This window comes from Lathyrus oleraceus, chromosome 6 (genome assembly GCF_024323335.1).
Source record: "Lathyrus oleraceus cultivar Zhongwan6 chromosome 6, CAAS_Psat_ZW6_1.0, whole genome shotgun sequence".
In the NCBI taxonomy this organism is placed as follows: domain Eukaryota; kingdom Viridiplantae; phylum Streptophyta; class Magnoliopsida; order Fabales; family Fabaceae; genus Lathyrus; species Lathyrus oleraceus.
In genome coordinates this window covers 63,010,131-63,031,913 of record NC_066584.1, presented here as the reverse complement: position 1 = coordinate 63,031,913, position 21,783 = coordinate 63,010,131, and the positions used below count along the sequence as shown (strand labels likewise).

General features: G+C 32.9%; 1 protein-coding gene across 2 annotated transcripts; it reads right to left on the bottom strand.

The window, feature by feature from the left end:
* Positions 1–2,881: 2,881 nt before the first annotated feature.
* Positions 2,882–13,255, bottom strand: LOC127091666 (serine/threonine-protein kinase BLUS1). Of its 2 annotated transcripts, none has more exons than XM_051030351.1 (18): positions 12,487–13,255; positions 12,233–12,359; positions 12,009–12,077; positions 9,433–9,603; positions 9,283–9,348; positions 8,308–8,376; positions 8,156–8,224; positions 7,762–8,036; positions 6,058–6,194; positions 5,857–5,951; positions 5,747–5,785; positions 5,593–5,658; positions 5,319–5,426; positions 5,185–5,236; positions 5,043–5,098; positions 4,757–4,821; positions 4,615–4,666; positions 2,882–3,483 (listed from the first exon to the last, which is right to left on the bottom strand). In XM_051030351.1, the coding sequence occupies exons 1-18, from the start codon at positions 13,029–13,031 to the stop codon at positions 3,418–3,420; spliced, it is 2,127 nt and encodes a 708-aa protein (XP_050886308.1). In that variant the 5' UTR covers positions 13,032–13,255; the 3' UTR covers positions 2,882–3,417. The 2 variants fall into 2 exon arrangements, with proteins under 2 accessions (XP_050886308.1, XP_050886309.1); XM_051030352.1 differs by having other exon boundaries at positions 8,156–8,218.
* Positions 13,256–21,783: the final 8,528 nt, after the last annotated feature.

Sequence of the window (21,783 nt, the reverse complement as noted above, 5' to 3'; positions counted from 1 at the left end):
AGCTGACAAATGTGTATATAGCAAATTTGATACTTCCGGTAAAGGAGTTTTCATTTGTTTATATGTTGATGACATGTTGATCTTTGGCACCGACCAAAATCAAGTTGATAAAACGAAGAATTTCTTGTCATCAAAGTTCTCCATGAAGGATATGGGAGAAGCGGACGTTATTCTTGGTATTAAGATTAAACGGGAGAATAAGGGGATTGTAATTACGCAATCTCATTACATTGAGAAAATACTCAAGAAGTTCAATTATGAAAGTTGTTCTCCAATAAGTACTCCCATGGATCCGGGAGAAAAGCTTATGCCAAATACAGGTAAACCTGTGGATCAACTCGAATATTCAAAAGCTATAGGCTCTTTGATGTATGCTATGATTAGCACTAGACCGGATATTGCTTATGCGGTTGGAAAGTTGAGCAGATTTACTAGTAATCCTAGTAGACATCATTGGCATGCGATAACTAGGGTATTCAAGTACTTGAAGGGTACAATGAATTATGGATTGTCATATATGGGATTTCCTTCGGTGTTAGAGGGTTATTCGGATGCTAGTTGGATAAATAATGCTGAAGATTCATCCTCTACAAGTGGATGGGTGTTCTTGCTTGGGGGAGGTTCCATCTCATGGGCTTCCAAGAAGCAAACATGTATAACTGGTTCCACAATGGAATCTGAGTTTGTAGCATTAGCTGTTGCTGGTAAAGAAGCGGAATGGCTAAGGAATTTGGTATATGAGATTCCGATATGGCCTAAACCGATATCACCAATTTCTATCCGTTGTGATAGTACTGCCACAATGGCTAAAGCTTATAGTCAAATATACAATGAAAAGTCTAGACATTTGGGTGTTAGACATAGTATGATTAGGGAATTAATCATGAATGGGGTGATATCTATTGAGTTTGTTCGGTCGCAACAAAACTTAGCTGACCACTTGACGAAGGGGTTAGCTAGAGACTTAGTGAAGAAGTCGGTAATTGGGATGGGATTAAAGTCCATTTAAATCTATTAGCTATGGTATACCCAATTCCCTTCTAATATAACATTAGAAGCAGAATTCAATGTGGAAAGATCATAGTTAGAGATTGGAGCAATTGTGTTTATCTTCCCAAGGTATGTGCTCAGACCTGCAAGTGATGGGCTAGGTTGAATTATATCTTCTTAATGGTTCTTTTGGAAAATGCAGGTGCAAGATTAAAAGAATCACCTATGTGAGCATGAAGTTTTGTCGCTTCAAGAAGCTTGGACTTGGCTTCCTATATGCTTATTAATGGATAAGGACACATGGCTTGTAAAGTGTTAAGTATGAATAGTAGAGTATTGTAAGAAACATATGTGTACTATATCTTCAGACACTCAAATAGATTGACGGGTTCAATCGCGATGACACCCCGATTTTCGAGTATTTGTACTAAGATGAAAATTCAATCGCAAGATATTTTCATTTATGCATTTGTTTGATCGTTATACCTGTGTGTTATACCCTTGTATATATTATTGTATATACTAAGTAAATCAAGGATTACACTAAAATGGGGGGGATTTGTTGGTGATTTTAGTATCATCAATGTATTTTAGTAGTAATGTGATTTACTATAGGCCGATGCAATTATGCGTTAAAGCTTGGAAACGAGTTAGGGGTAGTGCGGAGTGCACGCTCGTCGAGCCAACGTATAATTGAATGCGAATAATTGAAACGGGGTTCCAAGGGGCGAAGCCCCTGGCGGGGTGCGGGGCAGCGGCCCGTTCGAAATTTTCTTTTGAACAGTTGAACCCTTTCCCAACCGACGTAACCGTTTCTGAACAGTTGCGTCTTTTCGGTTTCTGTTATTGATCTCCTATATAAGGAGTCATTTGGCCTCAGTTTAAAAGAGATAACGAAACCAAACTTTCTCTCTACATTCCTGAACATTTCTCTTTGCCAGAAACAAATTGTTCTTCAAGAATTATCCCCACAAAGATTTCGTGAACCCAGGCAAGAATAGGGTCGAAATACTTTGTTCGGAAAGTGTACGAACACGATTCTTCGAAGTTATCCAGGATTATCATACCCGATTCTCTAACAAATATCAACCCCAACCTCAAAACCAAGACAAACACCCAATCAACTAAATGATAGGATTACAAAGTCAATCAATAAAAATGCAAGAGTTCACTCATGATCTATTAAGAAACAATTACCAAAACAAACAAAAAGAAATACTCTCAACGTTATTGGCTAATTTTGTCACTCCATTAAATGTTAAAATGGCATCATTGTGGACTTTTCAAATTGACCAAATTGCAATTCGTCAAATTAAAAGATAATCATTCATATACTTAATCTTGCTATTTAAAGAAAGAAAAGACTCAAAAAAACCACCATAGAATCATTAGAAATAAACACACCATAAAATCATTAGAAATAAATGACCTGTCACCCTAACCACTTAAAGATTCTATACCAAATTGACAAGACCAGCTCATAACGAGATGATGAAAAACCTAAATTGAAATTCCAAAGTACCAGCAACTACTTAAAAACAATTTGGAATCAACAAACAAAAGGAACTTGACTAAATATAATCACAATTTTGCAGAGATCAAAACAATCGAACCAATGGGAAACAAATGTGATGGAAGATGAAAACAAAAACATTGAAACCTTATCATCTTGAAAACAAAGAGTGTGGTCTTGAAGAAACGAAAAACTAAAATTAAGAGCAGAGGCAACAAAACTTAATCAATAACAGAGAACCAAAAAAAGAATGAAGACTTCGCGTTGAACGCAAAATCAATTTCGCATCACAAAATCAAACGCTTGTAACTAATCACGTTTAACAAGAGCAAAACCAATTATAATAGTACACTTCAACATGAAAGCAGACACACTTAATTTGAAGAGTTGAAAAACATTTGACTACATTGATTCAATTGGTACAAAAACCTGTTATTATTCGGTAGGTAGAATACAATAAACCTATACAAGCTCAAATAAGATATAGTAATAATAATATATAATTTATAAACAACATAATATGTAGAGAGATATTACTTTTCCCTTGGGGTTGTGTCTCTGTAACTTCAACTCCTAATTAATCTGCAACCAACCATAGTCGATTGCAGTGTGATACAGCAAAAGAGAAGATTATATACATCTGAATCTTGAATGAAATAAATAATGAGGTTAACCTTGACAGGTCATTTTGCTCATTTTTCACTTGCCTCGCTTTCAGATTGTTTAGGCAAGCTGGACAGGAGAAGATACATGACTCTTATCGACCATCAACATGCAAAGAGCAGAGACCCTTCAGCAAAGAGAGAGATAGAGAGAGGGGGAGGGGGGGGAGAGAGAGAGAATGGAGTACAACTTATAATTTATCATCACAGCTGGGTGTACACTTCACTAAACACTATCATTATTATCCACATTCATGCACCTTCCTCTCTTTCTCCGTTTTGCTCCTGGCTATGGACAGCAGCTACCTGTTGTTGCAACTGAGGAAAGGGATAACCAAATTGTTCATTAGGGTGGCCTTTCATGGCCTTGAACACAACAAGATAATTATAGATAGGACGAGTGAGCAATAAAAGGTATATATGATTTAGATATGATCACTCTTTTCATATATTGTGTTTGATAGCTGCAAAATAATGTTGTTATAATCTATGTAGCACCGACACCTCTGAAAAAAAGGCGTGTCTGTGTCGGGTTTTTTTTAAGATGTCTGTGCTTCATAGGTTATAATACAATATAGTATAAAATATAAATCACTTTCAAGTTAAATCAAATTTTTTTAACAATGATAAAAAAACTACGTAGAAGAATATGATAAATTATCTGTATACCGAGGTTTTCTATAATTAGAAAAAAAACTTTTAATCTTTTATACAATATTAATTAATGAAATCATTATTAATTTTATTTAAGAACCATAACTTTATATAGTTTTTAATAAAGTATTTAACACCAAAATAATAAATGTAATAAAGATGTATTGTATTATAAAACTAAATTTTCATATAATGTTAACCTATTAGTTAGGTTTTAACCAAAATTCTCCAAGTTGGACGTCACATCACATATATGTTATGCAAGCATGATAAACCCAAAAAAAGGCTGAAGAAAAATCAAGTATGATGGGGCAGTTTGTTTTAGCTTTAAGAAAATGGATTTTTTCTTTGTATTTTTGAAAATGGATTCTACAAAAATATTTTTCGAAATATTATAAGTTTTTGTAAATTTGTTTTTTATAAATTAAAAGATTGAATTGTTCATTCTATAACATAAATATACATTATTGAAGATCAAAACATAGTCAAAATCACAATTTTTTCAAAAAGTTGTATCTTAAAAATGATTTTTATGAAAAACTATTTGAAATAGCTTCAAAATTAAGTGACTTTTTAAAATTTTGATATCTAAAAAAAGTTTCGATAAAATGATGAAATACGTAAAATAACATTTTAAGAATAACTATTCAAACCAAATTTTCATTTGAAGCTTTTATGAAAAGTTTCTTTGTAAATTTTTTTTATATTAAAATATGTAACACTATAAAAATCATTTTTAAAAAAAGCCAAAACAAACGGGCCCAATGAATCATAAAAACTTGTGGAGTAACTTACCTGCATGTGTTTTAACTTCTCAGAAGTAAGTTCATCTGTCAAACTGCTCACACTGTCAACACAAAACAGAAGAACCAGGTGAGCGTTTTGAAGTCAAAGCAAAAGGGTTACTGAAAAAGTGTATTACAAACTTATAACTAACCGAGACTGAAGTTCTGAAATTTTGGCCAGCAGAAGTTGTTCTCTCTCTGAAGCTGCTGTCTCAACCTATAAAACGTTCGGAAAAATAAGCTCTTGAAAACATGTTTTACTATGTGTGGGTTATGTCACCACAACAGAGCTGACAAGTGCTTGGCCAAATATTGACATTTGCAATAGTTAAAAATATGGGTCATGTTAACAAGTGTCATAAGGGCATTGGTTAAAGAACCTATAAAAAGAAATTTAGTATTGGAATTTGGGGCTACATGAAATGAAAATTTGCTTACACTGCCATTATTCTCTGAATTGCGAGGTATTGGTGGCAACTTTCCATTCTGAGAAGCTGAAAATATTAAGTGCACTCGTCATGTAATCAATGTTATACAGAAAAATAGTATCCTCAAACATAACGGAAAACCTTTCACTCACCATCATTTGCCTCAGCAGTTTGCAAGCTATTCAACAGACTCATTATAAGATCCTGGAATGAAACAACTCTCCGATAAGATTATAAATTTGTTAGGTTACATAATCAATTATCCAATGGAAATCAGTTTCCCCACCTGTTGAATAGACGTCTGCTGGTAAAGATTGTGAAGGTGAGGCACAATAACAGATGCGGGAATATTCACATTGGCAGAATCATTGGAAGACTGTCCAACTCCAATTGGCTGAAAAGAAATACATCCAGCGAAAGACAGACGAGCATTATATATCAAACAAATACAATAATTAATAAAACATCCTAGACACTCTTTAACCAACCAAAGACGCCAATATTCACAAAAATATGATAAATAAGAAAGCTAGCTTTAGAACAAATGGGAAGTTACAAACCATTTGTTGTTTGAAATCCGCCATCCAATCACCAACACTGGCAGATTTCTTCAGTGGTGAAGAATCCTATATGTCATGTAACAGGAAGAGAATATCAAATGAGAGGGCAAAGAACACAAATAATTGACAATAATCAATTAAACCAACAACAAACCTGCGAAGATCGGCGTGAAACTGAACTTACAGGAATATCCTGTGCAACAAATGAAGTCAGTTAAAGTTGTAGATAAGGACTAATCAACTATTGGAAGAAAAAAAATATACCTTCACGAGATCTAAGTTTTCTGATGTCACTGAGAACCGCCCTTTAATTTGCACTAGGTTAGCCTTAGATTTATCATCTGAGGAATCTCGGAATCCTAAGAGTTGGTGAAACAAAATTAAAACCATGAGCATAACAGGACTGGTTCGAGAAATACCAGACCTTGCAAACATAGCTTACAATGCAAATGATAATTGAAATACCTCCAGAGGATTTTATTGGGGCCGATAAACTATTTGCTGAAGCACGATTAGGAAGCATCAATGGACCACTAAAGCTTGGAGCACGTCGTATATCACGGTTACTTTTCTCACCTGATAACTGACTCTCATTCTCAAACCTAAAAGTAGCAAAGCATTGCAAATTAAACTAGAGCAAGGACACCGCAATCACCAGTAAGCATAAAATGACCAATTGGACACAATAAATGTTGCTTTATTTATTTTAACTTCAAATTAAACTAGTTACATAGTATACTTATAAACAATCAATAAAGCTAAAAGTGAACAAGAGGATTCTCCAGAAAGGTAGACTTTAAATAGTGAACTTCTAACTATATTATATATACATTTCTTTCATATAAATTTTACCTATTTAACATATATTGGTTCATGTGGTTCAGCAAGTTAGTCACTTTTTCAATCAGTATCCCACGGACATGGTACCCGACCGAGTCGATGGCCGGTCAGACTGAAATAATGTTGATTTTGAGAGGGGGGAGGCTATTTAAGCATGGCTTATTAATTTAAAAAGGAAAAATTTAAAGCCGGGTTTAACATGTTTAATAGTAGTAATATGAAGCTTGACCATAGTTTTTTTAGGGTAGATCAAGCTATCAAAAAATACAAGCTACAGTCAAGCCTTGTTTAGCTAATTTTTCTCACTGTTAGATCTCCCTTTGAAGTATTTTAGAAGTTTATTAATTCAGTTCTAAGTATACATTTGATGAAAGTACCGCTTGGTGGCAAAAAAAACTAGGTTTTTAGCCCAGTTAGTCTACTGGCTTCGCTCCCAGATCAAAGTTTTTGTACAGCCACTACAGAGATTCAAGTTATTAAAAATTCGGCTATGCCCCCATCGGCCACCACAACCAAAGCTGACAGACGCCAGCCTACACGGACAGGTGTTTGTACCTAAGAGATCATCCCACTGGTGCAAAGAAGTGGGTTCTAGAGGAGGAGAAAGGGGGACGGACGGAATTGACATTCTGAACAGAGGGTTTGAACCTTGAGCGGGTCCAAAATGGTTTTAGTAATGAACTTGTTAGGTAAGGTAAGGTAAAAGGAAGCTTCTGCCAACCAAGCTCATATTTGGACATTATGGCAAAGGTCGGGCCTAAGCTGACAGAATAATAATCTCTTATGGCAAGGGTCAAGCCTAAGCTGACAGAATAGTATAGTCTCTTACTGTTCTTTGAGCAACGTATATCAGAATGGACAGACAAGATTGAGTATAGCTTTCTAGATTTCCAATTTCCAAATTGCAACTTTGACGACAACGTTGAAATTCAAGAGGGTGTTATTGTTTGGACAACAAATTGGAAAATCAGTTAATGTTAGAGTACAGGTATCGGTATCATTCAGATTTGGCCGCATTGAGTGAACTGAGTAAAGGCCCTGCTGGGAGAGAAAACCCAGGAGAACCGTTTTCTGTATATTTTAAATCATCCAAAAAAATTGTTCCTTATCTTTGTTTACACCAATTTTCCATTCTCTTCTCTAGATTCCTAACATAACCATACTGTTTGTTCCTGCATTACTGTTCAAACATGGGAAGACAATGTTTTTACTTTCCATCCCTTCCATTTTATTATATCCCTTTCATTTTCATTCCACTCCCTAAAACTTCCAAATATAACCCAATTTAAGAACAAATAACAATGATATAATATGCAATACGAAACATACCTTTCAAATAGACGTCCTCTTTCGGGTAAATAATGACCAAGCACTGTGCCAGGCACAAGCGGCCCACTTTGGGTTTTACCAACTTTCACTGCCTGAGTTTTAATTTTGCTTGTTCCCACGTCCTTTTCTGAAGTAGATGCTGTTGCCTCAGCAATCAATCCATTTCTTTTATCACTCTGTGGTACGTCATTACCACCCACTTGTAATGTGGACTCGTCTTGTTGTGAGTTATCTGAATGTCTCTTGTCCACGCTGGATTGAGAATCACTTGCATCCTGTCATAACAATTAACAAAGATTCTCTTAGATTATTTTTATGGTAAGAAATCACTCGACAAGATTTGAGATAAGACACTGGTTGTATTATTGTGATAAAGAAAGTTAGTTCAACAAACCCTGTTAGAGCCGAAGAACTTGTTTTCATCTTCTTCCGTTATCTCTGCAATATCATCTTCATCCTGCACCTAGTAAAATCATAAGATATTAGTTATGACCAAACAAAGAGAAAAAGCAACCACGTATAATATGAAAACATGATAATTCATACCAATGAAGCTTGAGCTTTCAAATCTTCAACATCGAAGTTCCACGCACTAACTCCTCGCTTATATTCACTCTACAAAGGGAAATAATTAAATAGATTAGACTTCAATTGTTACAAAGCAACGATGTTGTATTCTCTTTTCTGCAAGAAAAACATACACTTCAACCTATACTTTCCACAGCTTTAAAATGTCAAACTTTCAAAAGATGGTTATCTCTTTATCACACTTGAAAACCAAAAACATTGTTAGAATTGAGACCAATAGCCTAAAATCCATCCCCTTTGTAAGCAAAAGATGCATTTAGTTAAGAAAAGTACTTTATTTGTTTGTCTGTTAATTCTTTTTCAGGTGTTTGGCCAAAAAAAAATATAGGGCTTTAAGTGAAAGCAAAAGGGAAAAAGAAAAAGAAAAACTTGTGTTAAAAATAAGCAAAAAAAAAACTGGATATTTTGCAAAAAAAAATTCTTTATAACAGAGCTTTTTGTAGAATGGCTCTTTGTGAAAGCTTTTACCAAAGTAGCAAACTTTCACCGCAAAGCCAAATGAGTCTACAATCATGATTATTATTATGATTTGTAAATTAATATATATATATATATATATATATATATATATATATATATATATATATATATATATATATATATATATATATATATATATATATATATATATATATATATATATATATATATATATATATATATATATATCCAGAAATTGGTAGCTCTTTCTTTTTGGATCAAATTGACAACTAATTCTAGGAAAACCAACCAAAGGTCTACTGTATCTAACAACCAGACAGGAATAAGCTCTGCAACAAAATTTCCAGTAGTGAAAGACACCAGTATCAAGAGAAAGAAAAGTACAATGACAAACTTAGCATGTATCAACCCCTACATGAAAATGCTTGCAGGAACCACCGGGAAAAAAAAGACTACTTTCAATGACAAATAAAAATTGCATATCAGCTTTACCTGAGATATTGCTTCTTGTTCTGCAGAAGGCATTCTCTTCAGTGCTAGTTGAGCTGCATCTTTAAGCTGCAACATTTTATTGAAGTCATGCAAACATAACAGAACAAGAGGAATTACAGAACAGACACTGAAGCATGAATGAAATCAAACCTGGAGGGCTTTTACACGAGTCCAAAGAGGCGGTAAATCACCAAATAATTTCTTCACAGAAAGCTCCGGAGGCTTGGCTTGTTTGAAGAAGGAGTGTTTCAGTAACTTGTCCACCGACGGCCTCTTTGTTTGATCTTTTACCAGGCACATAGCAACCATTTCCTTAAAAGACTGATCACAACTGGAAATACTTTAATTAGACTGTCACTATTAAAGTATTCCTTTTTTTTAAGGAATACTATTAATCTACTATAAGTATTAATTCAACACATTATAGTTTCAATATACAAACAATATCCAACGTATTAAATTGCAGTCACAATAGAGATTGCATCCTTAAGCTTGATATTGCAGATAATCACAATAAAAAATGACTGATGCGTCCCTAATCATTGGTTGTAGTAGAGATTGCATTGATATCCTTAATATGGCAGATAATCAATGTTGTCCGTGGTGGATGGCGGTCCATGGCGGAGAGCCAAAATCCCGCCATACCAGACGCTTTGTGGCGCTGTATAGCATTATGGCAGAAAAATCCGCAAGATCGGCTGATATTTACCATTGCGGCGAGTCCAACAACTGCAGTGTATATCCCGCCATAGCGCCGCAATTGCAGATATTGGATAACATTTGCAGAAAATCACAATCAAATAAGACAGATGCAGACCAAATCACGGTTGCAGAATGTTTTACTAAACTATGTCTATATCCAAACCCCTCTTTACTCTCATTATTTATTAGCCATAATTAATGAACAAACAAAGTAAAACCACAAATACACACACATATCCATGACAAAGAAGGAGTGTTTCAGCTTTTCAAAAAAAAATAGTGTTTCAGTAACTTGTCCATGGACGGCCTCTATGTTTGATCTTTTGCCAGACACATTGCAACCATTTCTTAAAAGACTGATCACAGCTAGAAATACTTTAATTAGACTGCTCCTATTGAAGTACAAATACTATCAATCCACTCTAATTATTAATTCAACGCAATGTAATTTCAATAAAGAAACAAAACCCAACATTTTAAATCGCATTCGCAGTAGAGATTGCATCGTTATCATTTGATATTATAGATAAACGCAATCAAATATGATGATGTCTCCCAATCACGGTAGGAGTAGAAATTGTGTCATTATCCTTAATATTGCAGATGATCACAAATCAAATATGACTAATATGTGCCCAATCGCAATCGAAATAAAGATTGTGTCATTATCCTTAATATTGCAGATAATCACGAATCAAATATGGCTGATATGTCCCCAATTGCAGTCGCAGTAGAGATTCCATCGTTATGCTTGACAGAGAATCGCAAACAAATATGACTGATGCAGCCCCAGCCGCAGTCGCAGTAGAGATTGCGTCGTTATGCTTGAAATTGCAGATAATCGCAATCAAATATGACTGATACAGCCCCAGCCACAGTTGCAGTAGAGATTGCATCGTTATGCTTGATATTGCAGATAATCACAATCAAATATGACTGATGCAGCCCCAGCCGCAGTCGCAGTAGAGATTGCGTCGTTATGCTTGATATTGCAGATAATTGCAATCAAATATAACTGATGCAGCCACAGCCGCAGTCGCAGCAGAGATTGCGTCGTTATGCTTGAAATTGCAATAATCGCAGTCAAATACGACTGGTACAGCCCCAGCCACATTCGCAGTAGATATTGCATCGTTATGCTTGATATTGCAGATAATCGCAATCAAATATGAGTGATGCAGCCCCCGCCGCAGTCGTAGTAGAGATTGCATCGTTATGCTTGATATTGCAGATATTCGCAACCAAATATGACTGATGCAGCCCCAGCCGCAGTAGAGATTGCGTCGTTATGCTTGATATTGCAGATAATCGCAATCAAATATGACTGATGCAGCCACAGCCGCAGTCGCAATAGAGATTGCGTCGTTATGCTTAATATTGCAGTTATTCTCAATCAAATATGACTGATGCAGCCCCAGCCGCAGTAGAGATTGCGTCGTTATGCTTGATATTGCAGATAATCACAATAAAATATGACTGATGCAGCCGCAGCCGCAGTCGCAGTAGAGATTGTGTCGTTATGCTTGATATTGCAGATAATCACAATAAAATATGACTGATGCAGCCCCAGCCGCAGTCGCAGTAGAGATTGCGTCGTTATGCTTGATATTGCAGATAATCGCAATCATATGCAGTTGCAGTAGAGATTGTGTCGTTATGCTTGATATTGCAGATAATCGCAATCATATGCAGTCGCAGTAGGGATTGTGTCGTTATGCTTGATATTGCAGATAATTGCAACCAAATATGACTAATGCATCCCCAATCGCAGTCGTGGTAGAGATTGCATCATAATCCTTAATAGTGCAGATACTCGCAATGAAATATGATAGATGCATCCTCGATCGTGGCTGTGGAATGTTTTTACGAAACCTTTTCAATATCGAAATCCCTCTTTACTCTCATCACTTAAAGCCATAATTAATAAACATGCAAAATAAAACCGCAAACATACAAATACACATAACGAAGAAGTATCCTACGTAAATAACAATGACACGTGTAGGCAGAAAGAAAAGGCATACCTTCGAGAACTTTTTATCACGGTCGTAATCAAGACCGGGAGGCGCATTCTGTATGGTCATGAGTAAAACCTAAACAGATAACACGAACAATTAATAGTAGCAAGTCACTATCTCCCTCACCTCACCAATAGCATTCTATATTCTTCAAATTACATAATAATAACAAAAAGTTGAATTGAACAGCAACCACATTTATCCCTTCACACAAATAGATAGATAAATACCTTCATTGGAGGATACTTAGAGAAAGGTGCATGACCATGAGCCAACTCAAGTGCCGTAATTCCAAAAGACCAAATATCAGCCTTGAAATTATAACCAGTACCAGGTTGCAGCACCTCTGGCGCCATCCTTCAAAACCAATAGCAAAAACAATATTCAATCAAATCACATAATATGCATAAGCAGTGAATAATCAAAACAAACAACAAAACAATACAGCAATCACATAAAATGAATAATGAAGCAAAACCAGTACCAGCAAGGAGTACCAACGAAAGTATTTCTCGAACGCTGACGATCACCAGTATCAAACATAGAAGCGGAAACACCGAAGTCAGAAAGTTTGACTTCACCATTAGTATCAAGCAAAATATTACCAGCCTTAACATCACGATGAATGTGGCCGTGCTGATGAAGATAATCCAACGCCTTAAGAGTTTCTTTAAGAATGGATCCAATAGCATCTTCTTCAAGTCCATCAGGATAAGCAGCTTTCATTAGATGCAAACAAGAACCCTGCGCCATGAAAGGCATAATAACCCAAAGCTTATGATCAACAACGAACGAACAATACGATTTAACAACGTTACGGTGATCAATTAAGCTCATGATCTGCGCTTCCTTTCGAATATCGTCGAAATTGGAGTTGCATCGATCTAGATCGAGAGATTTCACAGCTACTTCTTCGTTGTAAGGGAGGTAAACTGCGTGATAAACGGTTGCGCTTGCACCATAACCTACTTCCTCTAGAAGCTTGTAATCGCTAGGATTCGCAGAATAGCTTCTGCTTCCCGAACCCATTTGTGATGCTTTTGGCTGTGTTGACTGTAGTCAGCTTTTTAGAATCAGAAAAATGGATTTCGAAATCGATTTTACTTTCGTGCAGCTTTTTAGAATCAGACCAACGAACACTTTGCCTTTTGCTATAATGACTACTATGCTTCTTCTGTTAATGTGTTTGTGTTTTGTTACCCACTTCCTTCGCAGTCTTCGCTCTTCAATCTATCTTCTACCCTATATTAAATAAATAAAAATTTCATTGTAAGAAGATAATAAGCCGTGTTAATTGTTGCAATTTTAATTATTAATTTATTTTCTAATTTGTTGTTATTATTTTAAGGGTATTATTGTGATTTTGGTTGAATTTTTTATTATTATGGATTTTAAAATTGTATGGGTCTTGCTTGGGCTTTGTCATCCTTTTTGGCAAAAACTATTTAGTTGCAAGCAAAAACTATTTAGATTCATCATGTAGTCTTGATTAGGGAGGGAGAATCTTTTGAGACTTTGACATGCAAATTTTTAGATCCTAAAGTTTAGTTAGTCTCATATAAATTTTGAGTTAGATTCCAAAATTGTAGTTGACAACTTCAAATTATTAAAATAGGATGATTGATAATTTAAGATAAGTATTATTTAGATTTGTTGCATTCTCTTACTCAAAATCATGGATACACAACTATATACCACCACCTTTGTTCAAGCTTGTTCTTTTTTAGGTTGGTTTTATGTTATAGACCAAAACATGTACAAATTCTCATATGATAATATTATTTAAATATCATTTGAGAGTCGGTTGGTCGAATTTTAAAATAATGTAATTAAATTTCATAATGATAGTGGATTGATCGGAGGAAGAGATATCGTATATAGTGTTTTATATACAATTTTCAAAGTTTATCGTGCACATTCTTTGTAACTAGATATATTCTCAATGATAAATATTTTTTTTTGTGATCGTTGTTCATGATGAATATAAATATAAAATGTATTTTGCTATCAAAGTCATTCTATACCTAATATAATAAATGAGTTGAGAGAATAAGAAATACTTAAAGATGAACAAGTTATACATTTTATATAAGAAGTGAGACAATATCATTCTTGAGTCTTGTATCTTAGACCATAGAGTTTTAGAGTCGTATGTTTATTTGAGACCGAATAATATAGTTTAGATATCCAAATTCAATAGTTTGATTTTTCAAAAACACAAATTAATTTATTTGTAACTACTATAATAATCGCTAGTCACATATTAATTTATTTATATTTTATTATTCTTAATACTTTTACTTATATTAATGATATTATTTTTTCTGAAATTTGATAACTATCTCTTAGTATTAAATAAGTAATAACTTTTTTTGGATTATAATTTTTTGAAATAATTTTTCTTATTTTAGAGGAAAGAATTCATGTGTATATTCCCAGTATATTTCATGATTTTTCACGCGTATCTTTAAAATTATTTCATAGTTTATTGATTTAAAAAATGAACTTTTTCTTAGTTATTTTGGAAACCAATTCTTTGAAATAATTAAGTTTGGTAATATTATACAATATCTTTAGTTTAGTAAAAATTTATGTCTTATTGTGACTTAAATGTGATCTTTTAAGTTGTTTTAATGAAGAAATTTGTATACTGAAACATATGTGATATTTTTTCAAAACTATTACATTTTCTTATTTGTTTAGAATTTGAGTTTAAGGAATTGCATTAATAGTATCATAATAGGTTTATCAAGTAGGTCGTGACTGTCATTTGTATGTAGTTTATGAACTATTGTTCGATATAGTGAGTAAATAGGTTATGAAAATTGAAGGAGTGTCAGCCATTAACACATGCCTTGCACCTGAATGAATAAAATTGGTTGAATGCACGCTGATAAATATACATATATGATTGTATTTATACTATGTTAATGGCCTATGATGTGACCTGACAATCAATTAGGGTAGCAAATATTATGTTTGCAAGTGTATGAGATTGGAATTATGAATACATATTTGATTGTTGGTGAAATACTATAATTTTATGGTTTTTATAACTCAATCATCGGAAACACGATCGAAAGATATATATATATATATATATATATATATATATATATATATATATATATATATATATATATATATATATATATATATATATATATATATATATATATATATATATATATATATATATATATATATATATATATATATATATAATCATTATAATTGTTATAAATATTATAAATATTTGACTAAATGAGTAACAAAGACTAATCATCTAGATGGTTCATCGTCAAAGGACATCAACGACGTAACTTTAACCATTTATGCTAGTAAAATTTAAATTACATTTAAGAGTGTTGCAATGTCAATTAATATGGGTTTATGTAAAAGTGATTGATCATGTTGTTGGAAAATATAGAGTTTTATGATTATGAGAATTAAAATTCCATGGCTGAAAAATGAAATTTTTAATTTGAATCAGTGTGCAAAATATGTGCGATTATATGTGTTTGGAATTATGTGGAATCATATTTTGACATTTTTCATTGATTCCCTCGTTTGTACCTGCGGGGGCTTTAGCATGCATGTGTGAGGCAATTGAAATTTGAAACTAATGTTTGAGGTTCTTTGAAACTAATGTTTGAGGTTCTTCGCTTGTGTAAATTATACATCTATCTTGTATAGGTGCATTTAATAGGTGATTGAACGTTTTGATTCCTTTTGCATGTGTATGTGTGTTTGCTTGCTCGTGTTAGGATTTTGTGTCATTTTATCATATTTCCCCATATTTTATTGTTTTCCTCTCACACTAAATTTGACTCAAGCCCTAGCTTTCATCCTCCATTTTTATCATGTTGAAGCTCAGTAGAAATTCCATTGATCCTTGTTAATCCTAAGTGATTGAGAGCTTCTCAATGGTCAAATTGTAAGTTCAGGATGCACCACCTAAGAGGAGGGTGAATTAGACTTGCTGGATTTTTCTTGTATTTTATGCAAGTTCCTTTTCTTTTTAGTTTTTCGAAAACCAGTGATGCATTGCACTTTATTTAGAATGATGTTATGCAAAAAATTAAAGTACAAAAAGTAAATGAACACAAAGATATATGATAGCTCCCCTTTCATACCAAGGGTGCATCTAGTCCCATCACACTCTGTGAGAGATTTTCCAATATGTTAGATATTTGTACAAGCATTACACCAAGACATGTCCTACAATCTTATAACACAACAAAAAAGCACACCACTTCTTTGATTTTCAAACACCAACAATTATGGTAGACTTTGAATCACCCTGATTCAAAGGACTTTTCCAACAAATAGAAAGAAAACCATTTTCTATTTGCAAACTCCTATAGAAAGTACAACCACTTTCCTTATAGACAATGTCACCACACACTTGATGAACAAATACAAATTATGAATACAACTTTGAATAATCTTTTTGACTTGACTTGAATTCCAAGATATAACAATTTTGATCTTCTCTTCTATTTGAATATATATATATATATATATATATATATATATATATATATATATATATATATATATATATATATATATATATATATAGATTTCTACTAGTTTTATTTATAAAAAAAAAAAAAAAAAAAAAAAAAAAAAAAAAGAGTTATTTGAAAAGTTTTCTTATTTCACTGTTTCTTTTTAACCATAACCCTGAGCTTTGAATTTCTCTAAGGGTACCTGCTGGTAGTGTGTGGTCCAGATCGTAAGTCCATATAGGTGAGGCAGTAAAACCGTTGGTTTAGCACACTGTAGTTGCCGTTAAGAAAACAAACAATAAGGGGAAGGATAGAGATAGATAGTGGGTGAGAAACCTGAAGAATAACTAGTTCGAGTAAATAAAGCTATTTGTATAAATATTTTTTTTAAAACCATGTCTCAAATCATCAAGGCTTTTAGTGAATTAGGATGTAGTTCACGGAGTAAAATTAATAATCGAACCTTAGTTCCTGCTACCTTAAATAATGATAAAATTGAATTAGATCAAGATACCTTCCAAAACCAAGAATTAGAAATTCAGGAAATGGAAAATAGATTAGTTAACTGGTCTATGCCAGAAATTAAATTTAAAGAAATATATAAAATTGGTACTTTTGATTTTAAAAGTCAAAAGATTATTCATACTATTGAATCCGCTACGTCTGTTAGTAACAAGCATGAAACTATTAATTTGTTAAATAAAAAATTATTAGAAACGCATTATAGAGAAGGTTATCGCTATATCCATCTAGGATTAATTCAGATAGCTATAAAACCATTACATAAACTAGGGTTAAACACCCCTATATTGCTAGTTCTTCGAGACACTAGAATTAAAGACTTTCATAATTCAACTATTGCTATAGTTGAATCAAATCTTAACGATGGTCCAATCTACTTTAACTGCCATCCCAATTACTCTATGAGCTTGGCTGATGAATTCACTAAGAATTCATTAGTTATATACGTCCAGGGTCTAAGTGATAATTTTAATCCTGGAGTTGCCAATATTGACGTTATTAGTAGAATTACCTACAAAGTCTCTAATGTTAATTATGATTTTAAATCACTCAAAACTACTCCAAGAAATGAAACTTGTATTATTGAAGCAAATCTTAGCAGGTCCAATGTTATGACCCCAAAAATACTGACTGCTTCAGATATTATAGAAAAATTCCCTCAAGAATGGATATTACAGGATGTGGTTAAATCTGAAAAGATTGAGGCTAGAACTATTAGAGATGTTATTCAAGATATTGATGGATCTGTCAGGATCAGGATGAATAGAAGCCAATCCTATCGCTATCATCAATCTAGTAGTATTGGGTCAACATCTAGTGCTAGACATTCAGTTGATTCAACAATTAGGGTAAATCTTGCAGGAGTAAACTTTGCTCCTACAATTCCTCGACCGCTATACTTTGAGAGGACCTCTAGGTCACCCTCTCCAACTGAATCCCAAATACTAGGTGTTATTACAAATGACGACCCCTTTGTCATAGACAAAGCTTGGATTATAGCTGACTTTGAGGCCATTTATAATTTAGAAAAGAGAAATTGGTATTCCTCAAATTTCTCTAAAGATCAGACTCAAATGTATTTGCAAAAATTTTATAGGTTTCTAGAAACACATGAAATTAATATCTATTTCTTTACATGGTTTGAATTACTCTGTCTAGAAGAAGAGATAGAAAACCCTTTTGTTGTTAAGATGTATTTAGATGCTAATGTTAGGATAAGTACCAAATGGAAAACTTCTAGGAAAGAAATTATAGAGTCGGTTCATCCACCATTGGAAGCTATTAGAATTACCCCTTCTAAAGAGAACATAGAAATAGAAGCTTCACCATTTAAATCGATAGCTAATCCTGTAGATCAGAGAAAAGACATTAATAATCTGCATAGTCAGATTAACTATTCAAACCAAATACTTCACACTATGTCCCAACAATTAGATAGGATAGAAAACTCTATTCCTCAACCTAAGGATGTTAAAGACTATAAATTGGATCCTACTCGACCCATTTATCAATACCATACCCCTTCTAACCAAGAGTTGAAAGGAATGAGTTTAGGTCGTGATACTACTCATAAAATAGAGGAATTGGTTACTAAATTAAAATCCTTAAACATAGAAACTTCTTCAGGAGAGATAAATACTTTATCTCGAGACGAAGAATACGACAATATGGTGAGTAAATTAGGCGGAAGAGCCCCAAGACCTAAAACCCGAAATTATCATCCTAAACCTTCATTTGCTGATGTGCAATTTGAAGAAAGAAGTAGTTTTATAGAAAATAATTATTCAGGAGAATCCATTGTCGAATGGAATATCGATGGTGCGTCTGAACAACAAGTTTTTGATACAATACAAAACATGACCATGGCTGCTACTGCCTTCAAACTTAAAGGAAATACGGATAAACATACTAAAGAGATATTAGTTATGGGATTTATCGGACAATTAAAAGGATGGTGGGACAACCTCCTTAGTTCAGAAGATAAATACCAAATAGATGCAGCCGTAAAAACAGAATCTAACGAAGAGATTTGTGTTACAACCCTCTTATATGCTATTACTAAGTTCTTTGTAGGAGAACCCCTTAAACTCCAACAAAGAGCAGCTGACCAATTGCTAAACCTTTATTGTCCAACCATGTCTGATTATAGGTGGTATAGAGATATGTTCTTATCTAAACTATGCCTTAGGTCGGATGGTGCGGCAGATTATTGGAAAGAGAGATTTATTAGTGGTCTACCTAGGTTATTTGCAGAAAAGGTAAAAATTAATATTAAGCAAAACTTTAATGGAATGATCCCCTATCAGTCATTAACCATTGGAGAATTATCTAATTATGTAATTGAAACTGGTATACAAATTTGTACAGATTATAAATTACAAAATAAGATCAAGAATGAAAAGGCTAGTAATAGGCGTGAAATGGGATCATTTTGCGAGCAATATGGAGCTACTCCTTTGAGAGCTCCGAGTAACTCCAAGAATAAAAAACCTACTAGAAAAGGAAGAAATAACTTCCATTATCATAAGAAGCAATTTTACAAAGACAAGCCAGAATTTTATAAAAAACCTTACAAGAAAAATTATGGTAAGAAACCTTACAGAAAATATAATAATAAATCTAAACCCAAGGATAAAGATGTTAAATGCTATAAGTGTGGTCGTTTTGGCCATTATGCTAATAAATGTAAGGTTCAAGAAAAAATTAATCAACTGAGTAACTTAGACATTTCAGAAGAGTTAAAAGAAAGTTTAATATCTACTTTAAATAACATCTTGTTAAACTCAGAGGAAGAAGGGTCGTCAACATCTGAAGAATCTTCTTACAAAGAAATACATCAAATTAACAATTCTGAAAAATCGGATGATGATTCTGATGATTGTTTAGACCTAGATTTCTGTAATTGTGACAATTGCAATAAAATAATTAATGTTTTAACAAATAATCAAGCTAATACTTTGATAGGAATATTAGACAAAATGGAAAATTCAGAAAGTAAGAATGCTTTCATGAGACAAATTAAAAATATTATAGATGAAAATGATATTTCTAAAAAGAATATTCACAAAGTAGAATTTAAAAATGTTATGGATTTATTTAAGAAACCGGTTGAAAGAACTGTTTCTATTAAAGATTTACAAGAAGAAATTAGTAATTTAAAAAATGAAATTAGAATTCTAAAAACTAGGGATGATGAGATAGAAATTAAACTTTTAGAGTTACAAGGAAACATGATTATTCAGAATCAATCCAATAAAAACTTAGCCTCATCTAGCTTAACCAAAAATGACGAGGAAACTATTGTTCTGAATAATGAAGATGGGTATATTAACAAAATAGAAAAATTAATATCGCATAAATGGTATAGTAAAATAAATCTCATTGTTAAAGATAAAACTTATGAATTAATTGCTATGATTGATTCAGGAGCAGATTTAAATTGCATCCAAGAAGGGTTGATCCCAACCCAATATTATGAAAAAACCAAAGAATCTTTAAGAGGAGCCAGTGGTAATAGATTACAAGTTTCTTACAAATTATCAAGTGCTAAAATTTGTAAAGATCAGATTTGTTATAAAACCTCTTTTCTTTTAGTAAGAAATATTCATGAGTCCATTATTCTAAGAACCCCTTTTCTAGCTTTACTTTACCCTTTCACAGTTAATAATGCAGCTATAACCACTAATGCTTTAGGGCGTGAAATTAAATTTGAATTCTTAGAACCACCTAAGATTAGGGATCTTAACTCTGTCCAGAGTAAGGTTATATCATTTATTAATCAAATTAATAATAAAAGAGAACAAATTAATTTCATTAATAAAGAAATACACTATAAAAAGATAGAAGATCAACTGCAATCTCCAAGTATTCAAGAAAAATTAAAGGTATACAAAATAAATTCATTAAAGATCTTTGCTCAGAACAATCTAATGCTTTCTGGAAAAGAAAAGTGCATATTATTTCATTACCCTATGAACCTGACTTTAAGGAAGCAAATATCCCCACTAAAGCCAGACCAATACAAATGAATAAGCAAAATTTAGACTATTGTAAAAAAGAAATAAAAGATTTCTTAGATAAAGGATTGATTAGGCCCAGTAAGTCTCCTTGGAGTTGCTCCGCTTTCTATGTTACCAATGCTTCTGAGCTAGAAAGAGGAAGTCCTCGGTTAGTAATAAATTACAAACCCTTAAATAAAGCATTACAATGGATTAGGTATCTCATACCTAATAAAAAGGATTTGATAAACAGATTACATAATAAAAGTATATTTTCAAAGTTTGATGTTAAATCTGGATATTATCAAATACAATTAAAGGAAGAAGATAAATATAAAACCGCTTTTGTGGTGCCCTTTGGTCACTATGAATGGAATGTCATGCCTTTAGTATTAAAAAATGCTCCTTCCGAATTCCAAAATATTATGAATACTATATTTAATGATTACTCGCACTTTACCATAGTCTATTTAGATGACATATTAGTATTTTCAGATTCTATAACTCAGCATATACAACATATGAACCTATTTTATGAGATAATTAAAGAGAATGGGTTAGTCTTGTCTGAAAAGAAACTTAAAATATTTCAATCTAAAGTAAGATTTTTGGGTTTTGATATTTCCCAAGGTATGTATACCCCCATTAGTAGATCTTTAGAATTTATTAATAAATTTCCAGATGAACTAAAGGATAAAACCCAGTTGCAAAGATTCTTAGGTTGTATAAATTATGTGGCTGACTTTA